The 16,458-nt window shown below is 43.8% G+C and overlaps 1 protein-coding gene across 2 annotated transcripts in view; it reads left to right on the top strand.

The window, feature by feature from the left end:
* The window catches only part of mst1ra (macrophage stimulating 1 receptor a), a 38,884-nt gene extending 23,738 nt beyond the window's left edge, over positions 1-15,146 (top strand). Inside the window, exons 11-21 of one of the 2 annotated variants that reach the window (XM_063215437.1) lie at positions 193-402; positions 1,673-1,819; positions 2,548-2,704; positions 3,706-3,789; positions 4,469-4,693; positions 5,210-5,290; positions 5,840-6,021; positions 7,168-7,277; positions 9,031-9,196; positions 10,993-11,129; positions 13,503-15,146. In XM_063215437.1, the coding sequence (XP_063071507.1) occupies positions 193-402; positions 1,673-1,819; positions 2,548-2,704; positions 3,706-3,789; positions 4,469-4,693; positions 5,210-5,290; positions 5,840-6,021; positions 7,168-7,277; positions 9,031-9,196; positions 10,993-11,129; positions 13,503-13,725 (1,722 nt within the window). In that variant the 3' untranslated portion in view covers positions 13,726-15,146. Of the gene's footprint in view, positions 1-192; positions 403-1,672; positions 1,820-2,547; positions 2,705-3,705; positions 3,790-4,438; positions 4,694-5,209; positions 5,291-5,839; positions 6,022-7,167; positions 7,278-9,030; positions 9,197-10,992; positions 11,130-13,502 lie in introns of both variants that reach the window. The other variant, XM_063215436.1, reaches the window with a different exon arrangement.
* The last annotated feature ends 1,312 nt before the right edge of the window (positions 15,147-16,458 follow it).

The following is a 16,458-nucleotide window of genomic DNA, read 5'->3' as shown; positions in this document are numbered from 1 at the left end:
GGCATTGGACCTTGTATGTGCAGTTTTGTAATTCCATGATTTGTTTGCTGATACTTAGTCATGTGTTTTCACATCTAACATTGAAATTTCCTTTGTCTGTGAATTTGTAGATATTATTTTACCTTAATAGCACACACACAGTCTATATAGGGAAAAAGTGACTTAGTCACCATTTGTTCTGTGAAACTCAAGGAGTGTAAGCACACGGGGCATCCCACTGAGGTGCGGTGCCTGAGCCCCCAGTGCCCGGAGTCTGATGGGATGCTGTATGTGGACATGGATGGAGCCAAGGGCCTGCTGAAGAGCCGCTTCTCTTGCCACCCTTACGCCCGACCAATCCCCATCGAGCAGGAGGACCACACGCTCAAGCTCAGCCCAGGCCAAGACGAAGTCTCCCTGCATGTATGTGCCTTAATCTGACAATGTAGTTAACCCATTGATGCTTGGACCCATGGATGTTGCGTTGCACAACATTGACCCTGGCGCCTCGAGCTGCATAGCGCAACATTCAGGCTCATGAGATTTTAGATATTGTTATTCAAAATGTTGGCATGTTAGCGCTAAATGAACACATTGTAATGCAAGATGTGTATCTTAGCGTTTAAAAGCAACTCGTGTTTTTATGTGCTTCAGAGGCTGAGATATTTAGGTTTTTATGAGCAGAAAGTACCATTTCCCAAAAAGGGCTTAGGCATTCAGCACCCATTTCTGTAGGTGCTTCAGGAATCAATGGGTTAGTAGAAACCTACAGTATATAGCTGTCCACTCCTAGGAGAAGTAACCAGAGGTGGCCAAAGTAAAAGTAGAAGTAAGTTTATGGTGTAACTACAACACTAGCACATGATCTGACATAGCAGTTACACCAGTTATTCCATTGTACCCAATGAGGTGGCTAGACGTTCCTGTCACTCGAAAAACCTAAAACCCCAAATTTGATCCAACCAGCACAGAAACAGGTACATCACTCTATAGCAACTGTAGACTAGTTGACCAGTTATTCAGTGAAGTTACTTGTGCTGGTTTTGTGTTTTACTTCTTCTTTTATTTTGCCACCTCTGAGGGTAACTAAATTATGGGGGACTGCTAACTTAATTGTCACATGCTACAACAGTTTATTATTGGAAGAATAATAAGATTATAGATTACAATATTTAGTGCTATTGTGTTTGTGAATATTATCTTGAAAGCCACCAAAGGCTATATGCAATAAAATTGGGAGCAGACATCAGGTTTAGGTAGTGGGTCAGATCTAATGGGAAAGTTATTAACGTGAGCTTGTGCCCTATTTATCCTAGAAAGAGTTTAAAAAAAAAACATTGTGGAGAATTGGCAAAATTTTTGGAAGTTCCATTTCCCCAACTGCTGTTCACACACACAAGCACAATGTTCCGAGACAAAAATTGGGAGGCACATCATCATGCCTCAATGCCTCAAAGATGACACAATATTTTCCAACACACACTCATGGCCATGCGTGTCCCCAGAGGCCATGGGCGTAGGTTATGTTATAATTAAGACCTTTGGTGATGGTGTAGTCAAAGGTTGCTTTTTAAAAGTGTGTGTTAGCAATTTGAGAAATGTATTTACTGTAATGTTCTTTCAACACGTCGCTTGACCTTAGAAATAATGTTGTGCTTCACATAGTTCAAAACAACAGTACATTCTTTTTCAGCATGTGAAACTTACTGAGGTCCAGTCATGCATGAAAATTAACATGACTCTGGGAGGGGTGGACTGCCATGCCAAGATTTTGGAGAATGAGATCACCTGCAGGATACCCAAAGACCTGATCATCCCGACCGAGGGAGTCGCTGTTCGGGTAAGGAAGCCAACATCTAAATCTGAACTGGCTGACTGTGATCGATGCAGTCTGTGGTCTTTGTACACGCGCTTAAAGGTACACTGTGTAGGATGGTGGCCAGAGTACGTACTGTATTGCAACTATGCTGCTCATTGAAACTGTGCATACTATTGCCAAATTTGATCTTTTCATTACATGATGTTTACAAAAATAAACTAATATTTACTAATATGACTAAACTACAATACATTTTGCAGCTAAAAAAATATATATTTCTGGAAATTCAAAATTGCATACATGGTGACGATAATGAATACATAGAATTTGATAGTGGTGGTAAGTATTTGTGGAAAATGTGAATTTTGAATGGGCATCATGAATTCTGGAAAGAAACTGCTAAAAACTATTACACACTGTACATTTAAGAAGCACATTAGAAGCGCAATATTTTAGCACTACAGAAGTGTGAGAACTCCCTTTGAATAAAAAAAACTAATTCATATGGGACAGAGACATTTTCTGAAATAGCTGATCCCAAATTGTTGTCCTAATTCTTATTCCTTACTCTGTACATTTTCAAATAGGAAAACCGTCAAAGGAGCCAAGTGTTGTTTTGACTCCATTTATACTATAATATTCAATACCAAATGTCATACACTGTATCAGCCTGTGGCTATGTACTACACTATGTAGTGTAATATGGACTGGCGTCTATTCTGTTTGCCATTTTTTTCTCCACATCACAGGTGTCTGTGAATGGGCAGATCCATGAGGTGGGCTGGGTGAGGTACGTGCGCAATGAGACGGTGGCGATCATCGTGTGTAGCATAATCTTGGCCCTGCTGGTCGGGGCGGCCCTGGCCTCCATCATCATGTACACACTCAGGAAGAAGAAGAAGAAGGGTGAGGAGAGATGAAGAAAATGTAGATAACAACAACATCAACAGCAACAATAAAACAGAGGTGGCAAAAGAAACAGTAAATCCATGGTGTACAAGTACAACACTAGCACATGATCTTACATAGCTGTTACACCGTTAACTCCATTGTACCTAATGAGATAGATAGACTGTGTTGGTACTGAAAAGTGCTAAACACCTAAAAAAGACCCTACACAAATTTAACCCAACCACTGCAGTCAGCTGATTGTAAGAGAAGTACACAGGTCAAATGGTTACTCTGATAAGTTACCTGCGTTGGAAGGAAACAGCGTTTCTGATTATTATTATTATTATTTACTTTTACTTTTGACGCCTTTGTAATAAAAGAACATTTCATGCACCTTCATTAACACGTATAAAAATAAGAAGACATCCAAGCTTTCTTATCCTGGTCCTGCCTTGGTTGCGGTGGATTGTCTGCAGAAGCACTGTCTCCTTTTGTGTTAAATAACAGCAACAGCAAGGAAAAGGTTACATGTTCGAGGATAAAAATGCTCTGAACCTCACTGAAGAAGTGTGATAAGTAATAATGACTAGCAGTGAACAGAACTGGATCAATAAATATAAACACCCCCAGTTAAAATCTGCAACTGGAAAAAAAAACAGTTTTATGTCTAAAGTCACTAAATTGGTGAGAAGCTGTGCCAAAACTGCACCGTTTTTTACACACCAGCCGAGGGAAACTTAATAAGGTGTCCTAATGAAGGAACGGAAAGTAACATGTCGGTACAAGCCAGGCTGCTGCAAGAGCAGCATTTTATTGAGCTTGAAGGAATGTGGCGTGGTAAAATCTGACACCACATTGCACAACAGGGAATAAGTGGCTAACCCTTGTTCACAATATTTACATGTTTAAAAGCATCATAGTGGGCAATTTAAAGGAATTAAGTTACACCAATGAACATTGCCTGCCGTCTTTTGAAGTGCCTGCTGACATGGCATTGACTGTGTTCTGCTCTGCAGCAGCCATTGAGAATCGGTTGTCTCGTCACTCCAGTCGAGGTGGGCCAGGCTCCGACCATCTCCTCATGGGGGACTACAGGAGAGGTGAGACCCCTGACGGATGTACATAATATATTATATTGATTGATTGGTTGACTGATTGACTGTTTGATTGATTGACTGATTGATTGATTGAAATGGCATAATCAATTTTTTCTTGAGGTCCTCACAGATCTAGTATCCTCTCTAGTCCTCACAGATCCCACAGGAAAGTATCTCTTCCTAAAATTGTCGTGACTTTGATTTAAAAAAAAGATGTTACACTGGGCAATTTATAGTTGATGCAGTTAAGAATTAAGAATGCAGTAGGATATGTATTTTTTTTTACTACTACTTACTGTAGGTCTACCAGAATTAAACTGAAGAAAGAAATAAAAACTTGGAGAATTTAAGATCTTAGAAAGCTCCTTTTTCATTAATGTAAATAATAGTAATAATCATCAAACAGAGCACAGATAAAAGATTCTTTGAATTTCCTTTTGGCCTGCGTCTACTTCCTTGATAGTCTGGGGATGTGATTCTCGGCAGCATCATTGTTAATTAAGTTAGCAACTTAGTTAGCTTGATTGCAATGCATTTTCCCATTGGCAACCTACTAGGTTGCTAGCTGTTTAGCAGCGATGCTGTCGGGAAACGCACCCATGTGCCACTACACTGCTTGACGTGTCTTCTGGGGTTCTTGCTGTCACGGCAGTCTCCCACTCTGAAACTCCTGTGTCGCCAGATCCCTCCTTCAGCCCCACGTCTGGCGGCGGCTCCGGCTCTGGCTCGGCCCCGCTGGCCTTCCACGGTCTGGCCTACGCCGGAGCCTTCAGCGCCTCGCTGCCCCTGCTCGCCCCAGACGGCATCAACATGAAGGCCCTCCGAGACGACCTTCTGGAGGAGGTCAAGGACGTGCTGATCCCTGCCGACACGCTCACCGTCCACTACGGACAGGTTATCGGAAAGGGTGCGTTACTAGATCCACACCCTGTTCAAATATGTGCTCCAGATACTGTACATCTGCTAATGCTTTAGGTCACGACAAACTCCAACCAGCTAGTCTACCACTCCGCCACACCCGTGCACTGATTTTCCAGGATGGATTAAGTGAAATGGCTTATTCTGCAATAAACACTGATGAAGGGCACTGATGGAGGTCATACTGCATGCCCAATGATACCATCACTGCATAAATCTATCTTCAGCTGCAGTATGTTCACTGACTGTATCCATTTGTGTTGTAGCGTGTACGTATGTGCTATATGCTCTTACTATGTCACATCCAATGGTATTTTCCTCAAAGCCCCTTCCCTTGTTTTATTTCCCCATGAAGTTGCAACATCAGTTTTCCACTCTACTGTAATACTGTCGAGTTCAGTTCACTTTTATCACTGTTGTACCCATGCCAGCAATTTTCTTTTCAATTACTGAACTGATGCTCATAGCGTTGCTTCTTGTTCTTCCCGTCATGTTGTTTCCTCAGGTCATTTTGGAACGGTGTACCACGGCTACCTGAAGGATGGCCATAATAATGAGACGCACTGCGCCGTCAAGTCACTGACCAGTAAGCACACCACCACGCTCAGACTTTGTTCAATAGAGGAATGAAATTTCATTACGAGCACTCACAACTCACTTGTATTGACAGTTTAAAACACCCACATAGATTGGTCCCTTACTGTAATTTGACGGATAATGGAGAATAATGTAGACTTAGTCATGGATTTACAGCAACATTGTAATGGTGGACAGACCATTAGAATGAAATCTAATTAAGGACTACGAGTGTTAAAATTGTTACATCTGATCACTCTAAAAAATCACTCTAAATTTGATCAAGCGCCACCCTGAAAGGTAGGCAGCTCTCTCTCTCTCTCTCTCTCTCTCTCTCTCTCTCTCTCTCTCTCTCTCTCTCTCTCTCCCTCTCTCTCTCTCTCTCTCTCTCTCTCTCTCTCTCTCTCTCTCTCTCTCTCTCTCTCTCTCTCTCTCTCTCTCTCTCCCCCTCCACTTTCCATAGGCTGAGATCCAAATAAAAGCACTAAACTCTGTTCTCCTGCCTGTCTGCTTGTCTGTCTGTCTGTCAACCTGTCTTGCCTTCATCTGTGTGCGACAGGAATAACAGACCTGGAGGAGGTGGAGCAGTTCCTGCGTGAGGGTATCATCATGAAGGCGTTCCACCACCCCCACGTGCTCTCTCTCCTGGGCATCCTGCTGCCTGCAGAGGGCCTGCCCCTGGTCGTCCTGCCCTACATGAAACACGGGGACCTGCGCCACTTCATACGCAGCGAGCAGAGGGTAAAGCAGCTAGCGCCAAGTGTTGCCAAGAAAAAAAACCCACAAGAATTAGCAAATGGCCCCCTGAAAATTGACTAGAAGTCCATAGATTGAGGCCCTGCCGTGGCCAACCGGTGGGGCACTCGTCTACCATGCGTCTGACACGGGTTTGATTCCTATCCCGGGTCCTTTGCCGACCCCTCCCCGTCTTTCTCCCCATTCACTTCCTGTACACCTCTCACACTGTCCTGTCGAATAAAGTCGAAAAAAAACAATCTTTTGAAAAAAAAAAGAGAAGTCCTTAGATTGGGTTGTGACACCACAAGTCACCATAGTAATACATAGGTGATAAGAGTGTTGTCTCAAGGAGCTCAGGTTGATGGGGGTGCCTTACATGAAGCAACAGACCTGTGGCACTTCATAGGCAGTGAGCAGAGGCTAAGGTAGTGGGAGGTGACCTGCCTGCGATGGAATAGCCATCACCAGGGTTTTGGATGCACTCTGACTCTCGTTGGTCATAGGGTCATACTTCCTTTAAGACTTAAAAAAAAAACTTTTTTATTAGTGTTAGCAAACCATACCCCCATTAGAATAGCCAAGATTTCAGAAGACACTGGACAAAAAATTCAAGGGCAGCATGAGCAATACAAGATCATGTTGAAATTGGCAGGAATGGGTCTTATGTCGGAATGTTGCAGGAAGTGTGTAGGTGTAATGTAATGTAATGTTACGCAGCACAGAGCCTGGGCACCAGGTATTTGTGGAGTGACAAGGCTTTAAAAGCCCTTCTGACATTAAGTCAACACTATTAGTCTTATCACTAATAGAGTGATAAGAGTGTTGCCTCAGAAAACTCAAGTTCATTCTCAAATTACTCCAATTACGTCAGCATGCCGTTGAGTGAAATTTTGAAAATACATTACATATTCATATACAAACAACACAGCTCCTAAATAGTTTCTCATATTTTGAACTACAACACTATAAAAACACCAAAACCACATGAAGGCTGTTAGCAACTAGAGTGTTCTTATTTTCTTTTCTCGTGTAGGTATGAGCATACTTTGTGCTGCTACGCTAGCTTGCCACACCCTATACTTTGAGATCATGCACTGTAACTGTGTTTTGTTAACCAACGTGTCTCTGTGTTTGCTGTGCTCTGCTTAGAACCCCACCGTGAAGGACCTGATTGGCTTTGGTCTCCAGGTTGCCAAGGGAATGGAGTACCTGGCACAGAAGAAGTTTGTGCACAGGGACCTGGCGGCACGCAACTGCATGTGAGTCACTCACTCGCTTGGTAGGGTAGAATGGTAAAGTTATAGACTTTTTAGAGTTTTTGTCAAATTTATCTTTGGTCTCACTGTATGCAAACATAAAGTGGCAAATGTATGGGAACATAAAGTTGTTCCATTACAGGAGAAAGAAAATCTTTTTTCTCTTTTCTTTCTTTCTTTCTTTTTTTCTGTCTTTTCTTTCTTTATCCTTTTTGCTTGCTGGGCCTCTGGTAGGACATTATTTCTGCAACACCTGTCCTGACACCATTAGCTCTGGAAATTAAAGTGTTTCTTTTTCCACCGTAGCAGGATAATCAGACCCTCCTTGCCTTAAGACAATTAAAGTAACAATGTGAAGAACTGCGGGGTAGTTGGCTGAGGGAGCCATGCTATAAATCCAAGGACAACGGGTTTGAGTCTGACCCCGAAGTCATTTCCTTTCCTCGCTTACCTCACCTTTCTCTCCCTCTCATTTCCTGTCACTGTCTGTACGCCACCTTTTAAATTAAAGGGTGAACTAAAGGGCATATACCTACATCAGTAGGCTGAAAGGGAATAAACATCAGTAGGTTATTAGCATGCACGGACATGCAACACATACCCAAGGGTTTTTAAATGGTAATGCTTTCAAAAAAAAAAAGATTTAATCTTTGCAGGTGCATTAATGCCCCTTTTAAAATAAACCTCTATGTTCTCAGATGGTGGATTTTGTAAATTCTTGTGCTTAAAAGAACCATAACATTTGCCGGTGCATTAACGCATCTACTCTATTTAAATAAATACTGATGCTCCGCAGATGGTGGGAAAAAAACACTCTGCTTCTAATTGCCAGAAGGATTACCTGCCTTGTCACTCTGTTAAAGCTTTCAGATTGAGCCCCAGGGGTGTCATGCATGGCATAATCTCATCACCCAAACCTTCCTCTTTCCATAGCTCGCATCTGATCCTCTCCTGTTTCCCATGGCCACTGTTATGTTGTTATGTGTGCAGGGACTCATTGCCCTTGCTCTGAACTGTGTACAATGTATAATGCCGTAACCCTTTCCTTGACAGCCCTTTCCTAAGACTGAGATGACAATGTCATAACCACAACACTTGTCATGAGCATTCATGAATGTCAATGACTGCCGTCATGAATTGCCATGTGGTAAATTATGTCACTTTTTTACTGTCAACCTGACATTGTTTTGGATGTCTTTGTTATGACAATGTAGCCAGTGAGACTTGAGTTATTACTAGCCACAGCCAAGTTTTAGCCATTTTTGGCAGGTTTGCAGGTGCCAGTGTCAAGCCCTAATGTGAACGCTCCAATGCGTACCCAGACCCCTCGGAAGCGAAGCGCTCTGAGACCTTTGTCAACGTGGTCTCAGTACAGTTCACTAAAGAATCCTGACAATTTACACCTGTGACTTGAGAGAGCTCTACTGCAGAAGACCAGCTGTGATCAAAAAGAGTACTTACACCCATAAAAGCCTAACGGGACAATAAAGAGCACCTAGTCCTTTTTGTAATTCACTCACAATGCGAAAACAAACAGACTTTAGTTTTTTTTTTTTTGTTCACTTTTTTGTTCCACGTACAGAGGACTGAGTTCAGTTCACATAAAGGGGGACAACAGTATATGCAAAAAAATAACCTAAAACATTTATCCAAAATAGTTTTGGTTTTACTGAAATGTTGGCTAGAGTTTGAGTAAGGTAACAAAACGATATGACTTTTCTCCTTCTCATGAAACTCTTGTGTCTGTCTGTGTTAGGCTGGACGAGTCGTTCACAGTGAAGGTGGCCGACTTTGGCATGGCGCGGGACGTGTTCGATAAGGAGTACTACAGCATCCAGGACCATAAGAAGGCCAAGCTGCCTGTCAAGTGGATGGCTCTAGAGAGCCTGCAGACACAGAAGTTCTCCACCAAATCAGACGTGGTAACTACAGTGCAGATTATTCTGCTCTTTTTTCCTTTACTTACATTTTTATGTATATTTTGAGTGTTTTTGTGCCTTTATTGTGATAGTAATTCTGAAGAGGGGCAGGAAACAAGTTGGAGAGAGATTGGGGTAGGGTTTGGGATATGACCCTGGCTGGATTTGAGCCTCGGGCCTCCATGGACAACTGCCCATTAACATTACATTACATTACATCACACTTAGTTGACAGTTTCATCCAAAGTGACTTACAGTTATATTACAAGGTATTGGGTACAATTCCTGGAGCATTGCTCACTTCAGCCATGGGCGATGGTGAGGACCCACAATCTTCCAATTGGTTATGGTCAGAGGCGCATCTTGCCACCAGGCAAGGCAAGCAGCCGCTTGGGTCCCCCAAGCCCCTAGATAGTGAAAGACAGCCCACACTTTACCTCATTAGTGCCGATTTTGGTACAAATGTTCATTCTTTTGCATTTTCGCTTGGGGCCCCACCTGACCCTAGAATTGACTCTGGTTATGGTGGCATTGCAGCCCTCTGATGCTAATACCAACTCCCTAACCATCAGGCCATGACCAACCTGGTTGTACAATCAGTCTCTGATTGTAACATTTCCCATTACTTTCTTGTACTGTGTACAGTCAGGGAGGGAATGTCACGCATGTATCCTGCTGTACAGTCATTGGCTGCTACAGTACACCGCAAATGTTCCCCATCGAGGGACTCATAAAGGAATGCCTTATCTTATCTAATCCTGAAACAGCTGTTTGTCATACGTCTGGTGCAGGGTTCCCATTCACCTATGGTAGTTGGTCAGAGGTCAGGAGTAACAACTGTGTATCTTTAGTTAGTAATGTCTACTGTTATGGGCAGTACATGGGGAATGAATGAAATGGAAACTGGAACACGGCTTCTCAGAGATTAACAACGGGGGCCATGTTTGTACGGTAGTTTGCTCACAGCTTAGCATTTATAATAAGTGTCAGGCAATGAGGAAACGAAGGATGAAAATGCGGAGCAGAAGGGAAAAGGAGTAGAGAAACGGAGCGGAGGAAAAGAGGAGTAGTGTGGTGGAGAAGGAGGAAAAGAAGGATGTAGAAGTGGGGTGGCACTCTGCTTGCGTACACCTGGAGTCCCGGTGAACATGCACGGACACAGACAGACACACCCTCTGGCCCTCTGTGGCTAATGACTCATCGCACGCACACACACTCTGACACTACACACCTGTTTACACACGAACGCACACACACGAACGCACACACACACTCTCTTACACTACACACCTGTTTAGGCACATGCGCACACACACACACACACACACACACACACACACACACACACACACACACACACACCTGTTTACTCACGCACAGTTTCACATGCACACATGCACTTACTGTACACTCAGAGACCATAATATGCAAGTACACACACTTTAGGACCAAGTATTAATTGTGTTTTGTTAATGATTAGCAGTGGTTGTTTGTTGTCTTAATGGTGACCAGTGGAGGAAGGCCACACACCCACACACGACACATAGACAACACACACTGTGTGTGTGTGTGTGTGCGCGCACGTGTGCGCGCGTGCGTGTGTGTATGCGCGCGTGTGTGTGTGTGTCTTTTACAGTGGTCGTGGAATCAAATAAAGTACATCATGTTTGTGTGTGTGTGTGTGTGTGTGTGTGTGTGTGTGTGTGTGTGTGTGTGTGTGTGTGTGTGTGTGTGTGTGTGTGTGTGTGTGTGTGTGTGTGTGTGTGTGTGTGTGTGTGTGTGTGTGTGTTGTGTTGCAGTGGTCGTTTGGTGTGTTGATGTGGGAGATGTTGACCAGGGGAGCCAGCCCCTACCCAGATGTGGACCCCTACGACATGAGCCACTTCCTACTGAAGGGCCGCCGCCTGCCCCAGCCGCAGTACTGCCCCGATGCACTGTAAGACCACCACTCCCCCGCAAACGCACATTCACTCTCTCTCTCTCTCTCTCTCTCTCTCTCTCTCTCTCTCTCTACCTCTCTCTCGCTCCCCCTCTCTTTCGCTTTCTCTCTCTACATGGCCATCGATGGACGATACATCCGTACTGACCCGACGCACTGTAAGACAACCACTCCCCCGCAAACGCACATTCACTCTCTCTCTCTCTCTTTCTCTACCTCTCTCTCGCTCCCCCTCTCTTTCGCTTTCTCTCTCTACATGGCCATCGATGGACAATACATCCGCACTGACCCGATGCACTGTAAGACAATCGCTCCCTTGCAAACGCACACGCTCTCTCTTTCTCTCTCTCCCTCTATCTCTCTCTCGCTTTCCCTCGCAACCTCTTCCTCTCTCTCTCTATCTTTCTCTCTCTCTCTCTCTCTCTCTCTCTCTCTCTCTCTCTCTCTCTCTCTCTCTCTCTCTCTCTCTCTCAGGGGTTATTCCAGATAGTTGGTTGAGTCACTGCATAAAGCAATGCAAGTAATACAAGGGTCCTGTAGCTTCTCAGTCGTCTGAAAACAAATTTCTGGCTTCTGTAAGGATTTTTCCCCTATAAGTGAAAGTTAACACGAAATTACCCAAATACCTCCACACACTCCCAGACACATACACAGTGTTCACATAGTACAGGCAACAATCACATGTATGGTTTCAGTCACATTGTGCTGTTATCAGGTGCTGTGGATTGTCCAAAATTATGGAGTGCATTGTGTGAGATTTTCCGACCTTGTTATCATGTCTGATACATGGGCGTGTCATTCCAGAGTCATAGCCCATCAGTATCGGTTGACTGACTGTTACCTGCACTCTACTGCCCCCTGCAGTTTGACTCAGTAATTCATTGTTATTGACAGAGAGCCACGAAACTACATTATGTTGTGGAACATCAAAAGCACTTAAGAGTTTGATGTAAAGTGCTATAAGAACCTTACCCAAAATGTAAGTTTTACAGTAGGAACCATTTATTTTTTCCCGTGCCATGCACATACCATGTGACTTCCATTCCAAGAGAATGGTAAATGGTAAATGGACTGCATTTATGTTACGCCACTCCTTCGAGCACTCAAAGCGCTTTACATTGCATGCCTCACATTCGCCCATTCACACTCACAGTCACACACCAGTGGCAGTGGCTTCCACTTGGGGTTAAATATCTTGCCTAAGGACACATCGATGTTGTCAGGCAGCGCAGGGATTGAACCTGCAACCACCTGGGTGCCGAACAGGCTCCACTACCACCTGAACCACCATCGACGCCAAGGAGCAATCATGCTGCAGTCAAGCTTTAAAATTGAGGGCATTTCACACCTGGTCCCTTTCAGCCATTTAAGCGCACTCTGTCCTCTGACCTAGCAATTTCTGTGCATATGTGAATACTCCAAAACATACCCAGACCCCTCAGAAGTGAACTGTACTGAGACCTTTTGTTGATGTGGTCTATGTATGGTTTGCAAATTCTAGCCGGGATCAAAAGAAAACATGATACAAAAAAATGAGTGGCTCCTACTCTACTGTTAGGTGCCACAAGTGTTTAACCTCCAGAATCCCATAAATAAACACAAACCTTCGACAAATAACCCCACCAATCCAATACATACCCCAATGTAATGGTTATTCAATGGGCCTAGGACCCCAGAGAATTCTAAGAGAAAAAATAGAAGTCTGCAAACTGCAACCAAAAGGCTTATTTAAGACAGAGGACCCCAGAGTAACCACTATCATAGAGAGTCTTCTATTGTGTCCAGGACCCCAGTCAATCCAAGCGAGAAACGTCAGCAAGAATCTGAGATACCTGATGAAGACCTATGAACAAATTACTTTGTTTAATAAATAAAGTCCTTTAAGAGCAGTGTGCAAATTCGTTCCCCTTTTCTCCTCCAGTACTACAATCTCCAACGTGTCGAGTACTCCAGTCTAACCTTCCTATCTGTTGTGACCTCCAGTCTAATCTTCATATCTGTTGTGTTCAGGTTCTCTGTGATCCATGACAGAAACATCAACAAGCATCTAAGAAACCTGAAGAATATCGAATTACTTTATTTACGTAATAAATGAAGCCCTTTGCAAGCAGTGTGCAATTTTTTCCCCTTTCCTCCTCCAGTACTCCAATATCCAATTGTGTTGACCTGACCTTCCTTGTCTGACCTTCCTATACTGTTGTGTCCAGAAGCCCAGTCTAATCTTCCTATCCTGTTGTGTCCATGTTCTCTGTGATCCAAAATGTCAGCAAGCATCTAAGAATCCTGAAGAATAGAGAATAACTTTATTTAATAAATGAAGCCCAATGTGTCGAGTACCCTAGTCTAACCTCCCTATCCTGTTGTGTCCAGGTTCTCGGTGATGCTGCAGTGCTGGGCTCCCGAGCCGGAGACGCGGCCCAGCTTCCACGGCCTGGTGCAGGTGGTGCAGGAGATCCTGTCCTGCCTGGAGGGGGAGCACTACGTGGCCACCAGGGTCACCTACGTCAACTTGGACCAGCCGCGACCCTACCCTGCACTCACGACCGCCAGCTCCATGGACACTCTGTCAGATGACCAAGAAGGCTCTTCCTGACACACACCCCCCCTCCCGAAATCTCCTCCTCCAGCCCAATGAGCCCCAAAACTTGCCGTGATGTCCGACATGTTCTGTTTCAAGCGAAGCAAGCAGGGGCTCTAAATTAACACCCGCAAACCAGGCAAACGCGGGTGGAAAAATTCAATTTGGTTGGTAGAAAGTAGAATTTACCAGCCACTTTGACCCATTAGGGAGTTTTGTGTCTGGCTAGTAAGATTAACATCTACTATCCATTTTGGCTGGTAATGAAAAAAGTTAATTTAGAGCCCTGGAAGCAAGTATGTACGACTGCTGCCTGTTATGTGTCTATGCCACTGGATGTAACTCGTACCGGCTTCGGTTGCATTGAATCGAGAGTGTCTGGTGTCACACGAAAAAGGCCCATTGCCCTGGAAACCCTGCAGTGCATCACCCCAACCCCACCCCTCTGGCCTCTGGGATAGCCCTGGCAGTGTGGAACGTCAGTGGACCTCGACTACAGGAGGATACCGGCCACAGATGCGGAGGTAAAGGGGCAGTCTCTGATGGCTTCTCCTCGCACATACACCCCCACGTGAAGAGTCGGACATGGGGTGGAGGGAGCCATGCCTTCAGTGTGGGAGTGCTGCTTAGTGTCTGGTCTACACAGTCTCACACCCATCTCATCAATACTGTACATGTTACTTTGAACAGGCCTCAATATATGATGCCAAAACTGTACCCCTTTGTGTTACATCATGACTCAAAAGGCAAAGGTACCCCTCTTTGTGTCGCATAGTGACGCAATGGGCCGCGACTGTGACAAGTATGTTTCTGTGACAGTCACGTTTAAGGGAAAGGTTTAAGTGTTGGCAATCTGGCCTTATACTTCTTTATGTAAAACGAAAGGGTAACCTTTGTCGTCATATCTTGAGACCTGGTCATAAATGATAGTTTTGGTGTCATGTTGTTGATCATATTGATGCGCTGGGTGTAAGACTGGGTTGGTCTGGTCAAGAGAGGACAATGAGAGACGTGCTGGGAGACTTTTTGCAGTGTATTGTTTACAACAGCTGCAACACTGAAACTTGAATGTGACCGTGGAGGATTTATTTTTGTGTCTTTTTTGAGTCTATTGATATTTCACAGCCATGCTTGATTTTCTCAGAAATGCTTGCAAGCACTGATTTTTTTTCCCCCATCTAAATCCTTTGTGACTAATTTCTGACTGCAACAATGTGGCATTTTTTAAGAGACTTTATATTACAGCACAAAGAATTTCTGGTGAATGAACAACTCTTTTTTATACTTCACAACTGTACAGAGAAACACAATAAATTGAACTTTAAAGTTTGAGTTGGCCTAATGTTTGATGGCTTCTGATATCCTTACTTGGTTGCACAAGTCAATACTCCATATACAATATACAATATCCATATACAAAAGGCAAAAAACACCTGCTGAATGCCTAAGCCCCTTTTTAAGAAATGGTGCCCTCAGCCTATAAAACCCTACCGTAAATATCTCAGCCTCTGATGCACATAAAAACATGAAATAAGTTGCATTTAGCTAGTCTTATCTTGCATTAAAATGTGTTCATTCACCTCTTACATCCACATTTTTAAGAAAAAACTCAAATCTCAAGAGCATGAATGCAGCGTCTATGTCGCTCCAGGTGCCTAAATCAATGCAGGGTATACGCAGCATCAGGCTTAAATGTTTTAAAGGAACGCTACACCAGTGACATGGTCCTGGTGCAATTCAATTAAATAATTTCTGCTTGGCTAACCAGTGTCAACACCACACATTGAATGTAGCTGCATCTCTGCATGTAAATGTATAGTAACCTGATGGTTTTCTAAATTTGGTGTAATTCATAACCATGAAGCATGTAGTGAATGGATAATTTCTCAATGCTAGTGATAGAAGGAACAGCACAATGTGGTTATTGCCATTCTGGTAACAAATTCAGCCTATTGCAGGGGAGCATTATATATGGAGGTTAGGGTCCCTCAGTGGCACTGTTGCTAGTTTGTCTGTTCAAATTTGCAACCTGTCTGGCCACAGGTATGTCACCTTAACTCCTAGACCGACTAGGGACAACTTAAAGAATCAGGTGCCACTGGGCAAAACATTGTCCTGGTGGATCCGCTCATTCATCTAGCCCTGAGGCCACCACTGCCCCCAGGGTCTTATATCTCCCTCCAGCTGCTTTTGTCCATCGCTGCCTATGGCAGTACGTGAAGTGTGTTGGACTCGTGTCGTTAACACACGCAGAGAAAAGGAAGTATTGTGAAACTCCTAATACTCACCGAAGCCTGTCGCTCCGGCAGCATCTTTTTGCAGAACAATTACGTAATTTTATGTTTATTATAGTGCACCTACGGTAATTGTACAGTGTGGTAATCTGTGGGGTACAAAATCATACCTACAGATAATAGGTAGTGATTCGATGCGATTCGATCCGAATCAATTCTACAATGCATTGCAATGCATTACATTTCTACTGAAAGCAAAGCAAATGTTTCATCAGTCATGGTAGTAGTCAGATACTGAGCAGATAAGTAGTCAGATACTGAGCAACAATTTATTGGCTGTTTTCTGTATCAGTCTGGATCAGTCTGTATCAGTCTTGCAATGCTTTTAAGTTATTTAATTTAACATTCATTTGCTCCCGAAATATCCATGGAAGTAATTGAAACTTTAAAAAATGCTGCATCGATTCTGGAACTTGCCACATTGAATTGGATCGTCCATGCCCCGCATTGGATT

The sequence above is a fragment of the Engraulis encrasicolus genome, chromosome 14, assembly GCF_034702125.1.
Source record: "Engraulis encrasicolus isolate BLACKSEA-1 chromosome 14, IST_EnEncr_1.0, whole genome shotgun sequence".
Lineage (NCBI taxonomy): Eukaryota > Metazoa > Chordata > Actinopteri > Clupeiformes > Engraulidae > Engraulis > Engraulis encrasicolus.
The sequence above is the reverse complement of the archived record's forward strand: the minus strand, read 5'-3'. Positions and strand labels throughout refer to the sequence as shown.